Raw genomic sequence first — 13,017 nt, forward strand, 5'->3', positions numbered from 1 at the left:
TAATGGGAACCTCTTATGATTCTTATTATTTCTATCAGTTGTAATGTCTTCTCTTTCGTTTTTTATATTACTTGAGTCTTCATTTTTTCTTAGTCTGTCTAGAAGTATGTCAATTTTATTTATCTTTTAAAAATATCTTCATTTTGTTACTCTTTTCTATTGTCTTTCTAGTCACTACCTCATTTATTTATGCTCTGATCTTTGTTGTTTGCTTTCTTCTGCTATCTTTAGGTTTAGTTTGTTCTTTTTTTGGTTTCTTGAGGCATAACGTTAGGTAATTTATTTGAGATCATTCTTTTAAAGACAATGTAGGCATTATTGCTATAAACATTCCTCTTAGAACTACTTCTGCAATATACCATAAGTTTTAATATGTTGTGTTTCCATTTCTTTTTTTAAGATATTTTATATTTCCCTTTTGATTTCTTCTCAGATTCATAGGAAGTTCAGCAGTATGCTGTTTAACATTTAAACATTTATAAATTTTTCTGTTATATTTTTGTAATTAATTTCTAATTTTATAGCATTGTGGTTTAAAAAGATGCTTGATATGATTTCAATCTTCTTATATTTTTTGACTTGTTTTGTCAGATAATGCGTGATCTATCCTGGAAAATGCTACATGTATATGCATAAGAAAAATGGTTATTTTGCTGATGTTGGAAGAAATGTTTATATATGTATTTTAAGTCCATCTGTGTCCAATGTGTTCTTTTAAAAAATAATTAATTTATTTATTTGTTTTGTTTATTTATTTATTTTTAGAGAGAGGGGAAAGGAGACAGGGAGAGAAACATCACTGTGTGGTTGCCTCTCACTTGTTCCCCCAACTGGGGATCGGGCATGCAACCTAGTCATGTGCCCTGACTGGGAATTGAACCAGCAACACTTGGTTCGCAGGCCAATGCTCAATCCACCAATGTGTTCTTATTAATTTTCTACCTGAATAATCTATCCATTAATAAAAGTGGTGTAGTCAAGTCTGCTACTAGTATTGTGTTGTTGTCTACTTGTTGTTCAGATTTCTTAATAGTTGCTTCATATATTTGGGTGCTCTGATGTTATGTGCATAAATATTTACATTTGTTATATCCAAAATACCAATACTTCAGAGAGTCTGTGAGTCAGTGCATAATCAGGTCTCTATCTGCTTCTTTAAGCAAATCTCATAAATGCTTTCCTTTGTTCACTTTGCCTTTCCTTCTGCAACAGCAGACTTACAGCCTGTAGAACATGTCATTTTATTCCTGTTACACCTTTGGATTATTTCTCAGTTGGATGTTCTCTCCCATACACCCCTTCTGGTCCTATTACCCTATGTAAAGTATATTTTCTCCTCAGTATGTAACAATATTTTTTACAGTCTTTATATTTGTTTATTCAGTTTCTTCCACTAGGCTGTGCGATTCGCAAGGATAGTAATTGTCCCTGGAATAGATAGGTGCTCAATAAATATTTCTTGAGGAAATAATTATTTTCAAAAGTTTTCTTATAAGCAGAATTTTTGGCAAATGGTATGTATATTTTAGAAACTTTTCACATTAACTTTCAAATTATCCAGAATAAGGATTGTATCAATTTAAACTCCTGCCATTAATGTAGGAGACCATTAGTTTAATAATATGCCCCCTTTTTGGTGGGTGGCATATTATCTTTAAAAATGTCTTTGCTAATTTTACATTGGTATTATTTTAATTTTAATTTTAGAAGTGAATTTTATCTTTTATATGTTTATCGGTCATTTATTTTCTTCTCTAAAATTTCTACTTATGTCCTTTGTTAATATTTTATTGTTATATTGATATCACTTTCTAAGATCTTTTAGTATATTAAGTATAACTCTTTTTCTATATGATTTTTGTACTTATTTTTCCTGCTTTTATTGCATTTTAACTTTGTTTATTTTTAACTCACAGATTTTATAACTTTATGGCTTCTATTTTCACTCTTATACTGAAATTGCCCTTACTAAAATTACCAATGAACTTGTAGTTGTTATATTCAATGGGCATTTTTCAGACTTCATTTCATTTGTCTTAGTTAAGAACAAAGCAATCTAGGTCACAGCTTAGATATTTGGTCTACATTAATTTGGAACATCTCTGCCATCTCTAAATTATAACTTTTAAAGTCATTAAAATTATAAATAAAATTAAGTGCCACTCAGCAAATTTGTTTTTGGTCAAATTAAATGCAAATCATCAGGTAGAGGTCTTTCAGTAAATCTCTCTGGGTTTTTGATTATAGAAATGAGCCAAATGTTGTATGAAATTAAATGCCAGACTTGAGGCACAGATTAAAAAAAAAAACTAGCCCTACATATTGATAAAAAGTCTGAAGTACAGCATGACAGGTAGAATTCAAAAATATGAGGCTCTGGAAAGATGTTTTAGTTTCCTATTGTTTCCATAAGAAAAATATCACAAACTGGGTTAAAATAACAGACATTTATTCTCTCAAAGCTCTAGAGCCCTGAATCAAGGTGTTGGCAGAGTCATATCCCTCTGAAGCCTCCAGGGGAGCAGCCTTCATTGCTTCCTCCAGCTTCTGGTATCTCTGTTTGTTGTTTTGTTGAAGCGTCACTGCCATCTCTGCCCCCTTCTTCACATGGCCATCTTCTCTCTGTATCTTTTTGTGTTCAAAATTACCTCTTCTATAATGACACCATATTAACCTGAATATATTCACAAAGACTCTGTTTCCAAATAAGGTCACATTCATAGGTAGTGGGAATTAAGACTTCAACATATATTTTTTGGTGTATATAATTCAACCCCTAACAGATGTGGACCAAATGAAGTAAAGAGAGCTGAATTATGTGAGATTGACAGAACAAAGGGTAAAACACCAATTCCTAACTTGACAAGACTGATTGAGTAATGATTAATTGGTTAGGTAGATCATCAGGTCAAAAGGAGCATTTGTGGATGTTAAGAAACATGATGAGAAACTGCAATATGAAATCCTTCATAATTCTATTTCAAGTAAATTTTAATTGATTATTTAGGCATATTAATTTACTTCTATGAATAAGATAGTGTAAAAGGCAGTTTACTATGATAATTTGGTGTGTAATTAAGAAAGATCCAGTTTTTCATTATTTCCTGGAGGAAGAATTATAAATATCAAAGAACAAGAAATTATTCATTTAACTAAATTAAAAATTCAGTTTATGTCTATAGAAAATATGACAAAATGTAATTGGAGTGGAGGCAGCAAAATTAGTCCAATACATGCAATGTTATAGTAAACCAATTAGTACAATACTGTTTTTGACATTTACTTCTTGTTATAAATTGACTCAAAATAGACTATGAAGATGCTACATAAAATGTCAGAAATTTGATTATGAAATACACATACAACATTTTATAGATGCAATTGAGAGGAATACCAGACCATAAAGAAGTTGATAAAGTTGATAACCTAGTTTTTAAAGTGTAGCAGATATGATTAAAACTTATGTTAAGTAAATTGTAAAATGACAATTGTTTTACCTAACTTTATTAAATCTTAGAAAGATTGGCGTAGAAGAGACAAAAATGAGAGCAGAACAAGTTGAGATGTAGGACAAGCAGTGTGGTTTCTAACCATATTCCTTTAATTACACTGAACAAATTTTCACTGATCCCTGCCAAGAGACAAAGACGGTTTTATGGTGTGGGTCAAAAAAATGTGAAAAGCAATAATTTATTTGGCTAAGATGACCTAGCTACAATTATGACTAATGTATGTCAAATAAAGGGAATTATTTAATGATATTTTATACTTCCTAAGGGCAATATAGCATAAAAAATTAAAAACTATTCCAGGTTAATAAAATCATAATGATTGTTTAGATTGTTTATTACTTTTTCTCTTGTGATTATACTATATTTTAAAGCCCATTTTTCCTCTTTAACTTTCCTTAGACTAAAGAAATATGTTTTTGCACATCTTTTGACCAAACTCCATCTTTCTATTAAAATTTTTGTGTTGCATATAAAGTTTTATTTGTATTCCATATAGAACATAGTGCCATTTACAGTCTGCTAAACGGGGTTCCTGTTTTTCAAAACTTCAATTTAAAATTTTTCTTCTCTTCAGGGAATTAATTCCTCTGTGGTTGTTAAGCAGAGTATGTAGTGAATACATCGAAAATTCATTTTAGGTCCTGGCTGCTGTGGCTCAGTGGATTGAGTGTTGGCCTGTGAACCAAGTGTGGCTGGTTCGATTCCCAGTCAGGGCACATGACTAGGTTGCATGTCAGGTCCCCAGTTGGGGGCGTGTAAGAGGCAACCGCACATTGATGTTTCTCTCTCTCTCTTTCTCCTTTCCCCTCTCTCTAAAAACAGATAAATAAAATAACCTTGTTAAAAAATAAAATTTAAAAAAAATCATTTTATTTTATTTGATATATCTTTAGACTCAACATTATTTATTTGGCAAACTTTGGGTAGAACTGTGTTCTGAAATATTTGAAAATAGAAGTATCTAGCATGCCATATTATATATACATCAATCTCTTGTGGTTCTGAGTGCTAAGGACATAAGAAAGGATTTTACATGGATATGGATCTCAGAACTCAAATTTTCCAAGCAATATTAACTTTCTTTCAAATTACATAAAGATAAATTAGTAGAACATTGTCACATATATGTTAGCAGTTGATTTCTCCAACAATTGAAAATAGACTGCAGCATTCTGAGTTCTGCAATATAACTGTCTTTGACAGTAGGATGAGAAGAGCAGAAATTGAAAGTTCTAAAGCATTGACTTTAGCTTTTAGAAAGCAGCATTACTGGAGTTTACTTGGTTTTCCTCTGTTAAACAAATTATTTTTCAACTTGATGTTTCAAACAGTAGATCTCTTACTTGTAGCCATTGTCCATGAGTGTTTATGAAGTTAAAACTTGCTGAGAATACCACAGACGGAACGTTGTAGTGAGAATTGCCTGTGATGTCATAGACCCTTGAGGGAAACTTCTAGAAGTTTAGAAGTTTCATACTAGTCATACTAGAGACTAAACAAAAAAGATGCCTACTGAGTAAGGTGGGGTCTATCAAGAATGAAATAATTTTTGGATTAAATTTTTTCTGGGAGAGCTCAAGAGAGTAACACTTAATGAAGGAGGGTAAAAGCTTAACTATCTGGTACATTGTAATTATTGATCATTAATAAATTTGAAATTCACCAGTTGTACATATGGAGGAGAGTGACAAACATGATCAGCCTATTTCAGCAGGGAGACAAGAAATTCGAAAGAGAAGAAGACCCAGCCAACCAATGGTAGACAAATCTCAACAGACTGAAGTGACAGAGAAAAAGAAACACCTTCCCATAACACAGTCATGTGACCCCAAAGCTACCCTTAGTGTTAGTAATATTCCTGAAAGCAAAGTCAACTATGAGTCTCTTAGAGTATCCTCTCAGCTTCAGAAAACTTGGAAAAAGAGAAAGCATGTGCAAGATATGACTGATAAATCTCTGCAGACAGACACTAATGCAGAAGAGAAAAAAGAAATAAAGTCAGTTGCTACAACAGCGATATCTGAAGAAAAGCCAGCTGCTGTTGGAGAAGCAGCTTCTGAATTTCTAGAGACTGTTCATGAAGGAGAAATTCTATCAGGCAAACACTCAGTTCAACTCGAAATAGACAGCTCTGAGCAGACGAGTTGTACTAGAGATTGGACAATGATGAACATTCCTCAAACAGAAAAAGATGAAGAACAGCAGATCTATTTTGGTGAATCAGAAAAAGTGGTTGTTGGCACGCCAAGTAGTTCTTTTTCAAATTCAAAGGAGGGTGTACAGAAATGTAAATCCTCAGGGAAGATTTTCATTACTGAACATCTTAAATTTCAACGCATAACAAATAGCAATGATAAAATTAGGCAGAGAAGTGTCAACAGATCTTCATTTAGTCAACAAATGAAAAAAGGTACTTTAGTACTTTCAGATGAGCATGACTTTCCTGTTGAAGGACAGCCACCCAGGGTAGAAAAGACCTCTGCTGAAGTGCAGTCTCCACCAGCTGAGAAGACTACTGCAGAAGAGGCCCCTGAGGAACTTCAACCTCCACCAACTGAGGAAGCTGCTGCCGATGAGGCCCCTGCTAAAGTAGAGCCTACCCCTGCTGAAGAGTCTCTTTTAGAAGTGCCTCCCTCTGAAGTTCAGCCTCCAGTAGCTGAAGAGGCTCCTGATGAAATACAGCCTTCCCAAGCTGAAGAAGTGCTTTCAGAGAAGACCTCTGCTGAAGTTCAGTCTCTACCAGCTAAGGAGGTCCCTAAAGAAGAGGCCCCTGTTGAAGTAGAACCTACCCCTCCTGAAGAGGCTATTTCAGAAGAGCCATCTGCTTACACTAATCCTTCGTCAACTGCAGGAGCTCCTACACAAAAGACCTCAGAATTTCAATCTCTGCCACCTGTGGAAGCCCCTGCAGAATGGATCCCAGCTGAACTTCAACTTCCCTTAGCTGAGGAGCCTCCTATTGAAGTTAATGCAGGAGAGGCCCCTCTCAAACTTGAGTCTCTAACTGAGGAGTTCCCTGCAGATCAGTCTCCACTAGCTGAGGAGTTTCCTGCAGAAGAGACCCTTGAAGTTCAGTCTCTACCAGCCAAAGAGTTCCATACAGAAGATCAGTCTCTACCATCTGAGGAGTTCCCTGCAGAAGAGACCCCGGCTAAAATTCAGTCTCCACCAGCTGAGGAGTTCCTTGCAGGAGAGGCCCCAGCTGAAGTTCGGTCTCCACCAGCTGAGAATATCCCTACAGGAGAGGCACCAGCTGAAGTTCAGTTTCCATCAGCTGAGGAGTTCCCTGCAGAAGAGGCACCAGCTGAAGTTCAGTTTCCATCAACTGAGGAATTCCCTGCAGGAGAGGCACCAGCTGAAGTTCAGTCTCCATCAGCTGAGGAGTTCCCTACAGAAGATCAGTCTCCACCAGTTGAGGAGTTCCCTGCAGAAGACCAGTCTCCACCAGCTGAGGAGTTCCCTGCAGAAGACCAGTCTCCACCAGCTGAGGAGTTCCCTGCAGGAGAGGCACCAACTGAAGTTCAGTCTCCACCAGCTGAGGAGGCCTCTGCAGAAGAAACTCCTACTGAACTTCAGCTAATACCAACTGAAGAACCCACTTCAGAATTGGTCCCTGTTGACAAACAGCCTCCATCGCCTGAAGAGGTCTCTGTTACACATATCTCTATAAAAAATTTCCCTGCTGCAGTTCAGCCCCTAGTATCTGAACAAATCCCCGCTGATGAGGCTCTGGTGGGGAATGTGTTTACTGAATATCAATCTTCCAAGACAACAGACATCCCAGTGGGAAAATAAGAATCAACAACTTTAAAAGATAAGCCAAAATCTGGAGAGCTTTTAGCACTGAAATCTATTCCTGCAGAGTTGTCTACTATCAAGAAAGAACAGGTTTCTCCTATTGAAATGGAGGGTGTCATCCATATATAACTAAAAATAAGGGCCTCTTTCTCAGCCATAGTGAGGTCTTAACTAAGCTAGCTATTAGAGGCTAGGGGGTTCCAGAAGTATATACTTTGCAAAAGGGTAGTCATTTGGAAGTAGCTTTGTGAAAAAGCAAATGAAATAAAACCCCAAGATGTAAACTGCAGGTTGGAAAATGAACAATAAAAATGAGTGGTTTAAAATTACTTGTTATTTTCATTCAACCTAGAGTGTATAAAATACCTATTTTGAAATTAAATAAGTTTATGATTGAAATAACTACTTAAAATATCCTTTTTACACTAAACACTTTTAACAAAGGTGTACAGCCATATTTTCTTTTCCCTCTATGTAGCTTGTAGTGAAAAAGGCATTTTCTTCAGTTCTCTTATCTACTTTAAATTCCTTGAGTTCGACTCACACATCTAAAGTTACGTGTTACTTTCTTTCTTTTCAGTAAATTCTTCATATTTCTTATTCTCATTCCATTTGATTCCTTCTGAGACAGACATTTCTATCCTGTATTTACCCCTATCTTCTGGAATATTTTACATTTCAATGTCTGGATAGGGAAACTTATTTTCTTCCTAAAAATCTTCATTTCAGTAAAGATAATCATGGATGAATATTTAAAAAGGTGTGTAAACATAAAGAAGAAATACTTTGATTGTCTTGAGGGCATATTCCTATTTAGTTTTAATTTCATTTCAAGTTACATTGTGATGAGTTCTTTCAAAGCTTGGCTTATATTTTTGCACTCTGAACTTGTGACAAAGAAGCTTAGAATAAAGTTGAATTACTATAGTATAAGCTATTGACAGTTTTAAAGAGTAATTATGGATTATTGTCTATTATTAAAGTGTTATAGAACCGTTGGGCTGCTCCAATTGAAACATAACCCACGGGCTGTTTTGTTAGGGGCTCGATTGCCTGCCGCCAGAATTATAACTCTCAATACCAGAGTTTAGTAAACAGAAAAAGAATTGTTTATTTAATAGTTATATAGATTTAGATTATTTGCGGATTTCTGCTGTTAGGTCTTATTTTCCTTAAAACACCTACAAACACATATTTCTGCCTCCCAGGCTAGTTTTAGAAAAGTTAGAGATACCGTTTCCCTACTTCCTAGACACAGTTCAGCTTTACCGGTAGCTGCCAATCATTCGATTCTGATTGGGGAGGCCTTGTCTGTGTTATGGTGTCCACCAGCTTTTAATCCAGAGCTGCGTGAATTCCAGCCTTTCCTTTTCAAAACCACAAAGGTATTCCCCCTCCTCCAAGCTGCAAAGTGTTCTCAAAGCTGCATGATGTTCTTTCCTTTTCAAAGCCGCATTGCGTTCCCCATTTCTAATCCACATGGAGAGCACCTTCTCCTAACTGCATGGAGAACCCTTCTTTTCAAAGCAACATGGTGTGTGTCTTTAAAATGTCTGCAGCTTATTTTTAAATCCCTGACTGCATCCTGTGATGCAGTGGGCATGGTATACAGTTCTGATCTCATGCAGGCTCTGTGTGCTCTTTCCATACCATTCCACAGTTGAAGACCCCTCCCGGGCCTTGGATGCGTCAAAGCAATTTGCATAACAAAGATACCAGCCACCAGCTTCAGGCATGTGAAGGCATCCTGAAAGCTGCTTCCTTTTCCCCATCTCCCAGCCGCAAGCTCTGGGGGTTTTTGGACACCCCCATTCTGTAACAAAAGGACATCTTGATTTCTATAATTGTGGCAAATTTTGGGAAAATAGTTTGTCTTACTACAGTCTTCTGGATGATGAGATGATTCTCATAAAAATTTTAATTTGATAAGTGTATTTCTTTGTTTAGTGAAAACTCTAGTTTGATGATTCTAAACCTTAAGTTTTTATGCCTGATTGTTAAGTTTTTCTCACATTCTTCTGTTAAAATTTTCACATTTCTTTGTTAAATTTTTCTAACAATTTTTGTAAGCACAGTCATCCCCTGGTGTACATGGAGGATTGGTTCCAGGATTCAAGAATGCACAAGTCCCACATGTAAAATGGTATAGTACAAAGTATATAGCTGGCCCTTCATATATGTGAATTCTCAACTACAGACTGAAAACATGTTTTTGATTGCAGTTGGTTAAATTTGGAGGTAAGGAACCCATGGATACAAAGGGTTGAATACATGTTGTTATTGTTGTTTTAAATATGCGACCAGATTTGAGACTGAGAAACATTATTCTAGATTTGAATGAGGGTTGCTGTTTTGATATTTTCAAGTCCTTTTTTTTTTTTTTTTTTTTTTTTTTTTTTAAACATCAGCTCTTTAATCATTCAGGATAATTTCTTTGGTTCAGGACTTAAACCTATTAACATTCCCTCCTTCAGAATGTATTCCAGAAAACTTGAGTTACAGAAAAACAAAAGTCCTAACTGATGTGTGATTTCCTTTTTCTTTTACGAAGTCCACTTCAGGATTTTTTGTTTTGTTTTGTTGCCTGTGATATGTCTGGCAAGAAGTGAAGAGGAGGAGGCACAGTGAGACGGCAGACAAAACGTAGGTTTCATTTTATCAGAGAAGCCCACTGTGCTGAACATCAAGCCAATGCAAAGTAAGTCACTTAAAAATGGAAACAAATGACATAAACTGGAACACAAGCAAAATATAAATATGCAGACGTTGCTCCCTAACTTCCTTTATATTGAATTAACTTTAAATAATATGTAGGGTTTCATAACTTCTCTTAGAGAAGGGAATTGAATGGTAAGCTGTTCAATCGTGAGGAATGGGTCTCTCTCGCTGCCATCCCCTCTGATTTTGATATAAAAGCAATTAACCATTTTATTAAACGCGTCTAGTTGTTGTTACACCTCAGCAACGCAGGGGAAAATGAGGTTACTTGATGAGAGGGCTTCTCCTCCAATCTACTCCTGATGTCAGCCCTCCAAGTGGGGCATGATAGGCGGAGGGACCCTGCAGGGCACAGCAGGTGGCAGCAGGATTTGCTAATGACTGATTGTCATAAAGCACAAGTCTGGAAAAATGTAATGCCTTGCAAGCCTCTTCAGTCCACTGTGGGCCTTTGTCTTCTCTGACACCCTCCATGTCTTGCCAAGAACCTGAAGACACAAGTTGCAGAACCCGGCAGACTATATGTGACTTGGGCAAACAAGAAGCATCTTCCATGCAAGTCCCCTCTGCTCTAGTTGTCGTGGGATCGAGGAGGCGGAGACCATCCACACTGCCCCCCACCCACTCAGTGCCTGGCTCCATGCGTGCTGCACTTAGGTGCCCACCCCGTGTCCGGGGCTCCTCTGAGGGGGCCCCGCCCCACAGTGATCAGCCCCTTCTCTTTCCATCCTCTGTGCTAGTTTATGACAAACTCTCTTTGAGGCTCTGTTTTCACTTCCTTCAGATTCCCTGTGACTCCCAACAGTCACCGCCGGCATGATAACCGCTGGGAATCTTGGCCAATCCTTTGCACAGAAGCCAAACATTCTGAGAAAAGGACACGGACGACAAACGGCATGAAACCACCTGAGGAATGCCACGTGGACAGTGTCCTCACTTAGAGTTCTCCTGCTGCAAAGCAACCTACGTCGCTTTAGACTCAGCACCCTTTTCTACAGTACGCTACCTGGCACATGTAGAGTGTTTCTGGCTTTTTCTTTGCCTGTGACAATTTTTTTTAGTTCAACTAATAGTATTTCCCCCAAACCCAGAATAGGTGAGAAATCATTGGGAATTTACATCTGATTACCACAGGTTCATTCTCCTGCATTACAAGCCTCAAAGTTACAAGGAGGAATAGTATACACTTGCTGGGTTGGTGTCTTGTTAGTATTTTTTTTTTTTAAGTTAAAATTAAGTGTTACTTTTCTGAGGAAGTAGCCAGAATACTCTCCCAAATTCAGAAGCCCACTGACACAATTTAAAGTCAGATATTATTTCTAACCAAATTATATTCTTTTGTCTGCCAAGATATCTTGACAGTCTTAATATCTGAAGGCAGGCCTATATGATAATCCCAGCAATATTCTGGGGATAAGATTTTAGTGGGTTTGTTGAGAAGAAAATACTTGTTTAGGTGGCTTTCATCATGCCACTTGGCTTCTATGTCATTTTTCTTGTCGTGGAGGATTCCCTTGAAGCACTCCTGGGTGATGTTTAGGACCTGAATGGGCGTTCCTCCAAAAATGGCTGCATGATAGTAGAAATCCCCCTGGCCGTAAGGAATGAATGCTGAGGACTCTCTCCGCCTCTCATAAGTAAACTCATCAGGATCTGCCTTATAGAACCAGGCCTGTAGCTGAGCCACTGACTGGCCGAGGGTCTCCACCCCAAAGGTGTCTTGGAAGACCTGGTCCACGTCCATGCAGAAGAGGAAGTCGACCTCGTGCTGGATGTGGTCCGCAATGTGCTCCGCAATGGTCTTCATGCGCATCATGCTGATGTCCTGCCACCTCTTCTCAGACTTGACCTCAAACACTTTGAAGGAACGCAGAGGACCCAGCTGTATCAAAGGCAACCTGGAGACATCATCCATCATGATGTAAAATATGACTCTCTGGCCAACCATGAAGTGCTTATTAGCAGATGTTAAGAACTCCTCCAAGTAATGCTCAATGTATCTTCCGATTGCAAAAACCGTCAAGCCCACGGTAATTTTCTGTTTGCCATAGTAATTTTCTAAGATGGCTCTGTTGTAAGTGCCTTCCCACACAATCGGCGCCTTCCATCCAGTCACTGTCACCACCTCCGGCAGCTTCTGTGGGTTAAACCAGTCCGAGAGCTGAAGCTCTTCTTCGTCTTCCTTTTCCTTGTCTATGTCTTCTTCTTCCTCTTGGTAATTGTGGGTCCCATTGTTAAACCAGCTCGGAAACCACCAGCCCTTCTGCCCGCCGTTGTCGCCAACTTCTGGGTTTTTTGAGTGATATATCCACAAGAAAGAGCCTTCTGGGCTGTTGATGTATTCCCAAAACACAAGAATTACAGTTGAGACGACCAGCATTGACAAAATCACTCTGCCTTTGACATTCATTATTTTCTCCTCATCGTCTGCTTCTCTCCCCTCAGAGTAAAAGGCAAAACAAACAAAGTTCTATTGAGCTTCGTTCCGCAGAAGGAGGCAGGGCTCGGAGGAAGGGAAGGTGCTGTGGTCCAACTCCTGATCTTCAGAAGCTGGGTGCGCTCGGGAATGGACCGCACCTCGGCTCCCGGTCTCGGCAGCGCCCTCGGCTGTCCGGACAGCGGCCACGCCGCCTCCGCCCGAGGCGGGCCGAGTGTGCCGCCTGCCTCAAGTCCTTTTTATTTTGTTTTCTGAGCACTTAAAATCCAGTTAAACTTATTTTTTCTAAATTTGAAGTTTTTAAAATTTTTTATATATTCTACTGTGGCTTCTTTTCTGTTTAAAAAAATTATTTTGGGTTTGCTTTATTCCTCCAGCTTTATTGAGATATAATTGACATAACATTGTATAAGTTTAATGTATATAATGTGATGATTCAATACATGTAACTTTGTGAAATAATTGTCTCAATGAAGTTAATATATCCATTACCTCACATAATTACATATTTTTGAGGTGGTGAGAAAATTTAAGATCTACTCTCTTATCAAC

At 37.9% G+C, this 13,017-nt stretch overlaps 1 protein-coding gene and 1 pseudogene across 1 annotated transcript; one reads left to right on the forward strand and one right to left on the reverse strand.

Moving 5' to 3' along the window:
• The first annotated feature begins 5,186 nt into the window (after positions 1-5,186).
• FSCB (fibrous sheath CABYR binding protein) lies at positions 5,187-7,307 on the forward strand. Its single transcript, XM_090268313.1, has one exon. The coding sequence runs from the start codon at positions 5,187-5,189 to the stop codon at positions 7,305-7,307; it is 2,121 nt and encodes a 706-aa protein (XP_090124439.1).
• A 3,624-nt stretch (positions 7,308-10,931) lies between these two features.
• Positions 10,932-12,676, reverse strand: LOC150015809 (N-acetyllactosaminide alpha-1,3-galactosyltransferase pseudogene; annotated as a pseudogene).
• Between the last annotated feature and the right edge of the window lie 341 nt (positions 12,677-13,017).

This window comes from Furipterus horrens, unplaced genomic scaffold, assembly GCF_987537825.1.
Source record: "Furipterus horrens unplaced genomic scaffold, mFurHor1.1.pri manual_scaffold_3, whole genome shotgun sequence".
Taxonomy (NCBI): domain Eukaryota; kingdom Metazoa; phylum Chordata; class Mammalia; order Chiroptera; family Furipteridae; genus Furipterus; species Furipterus horrens.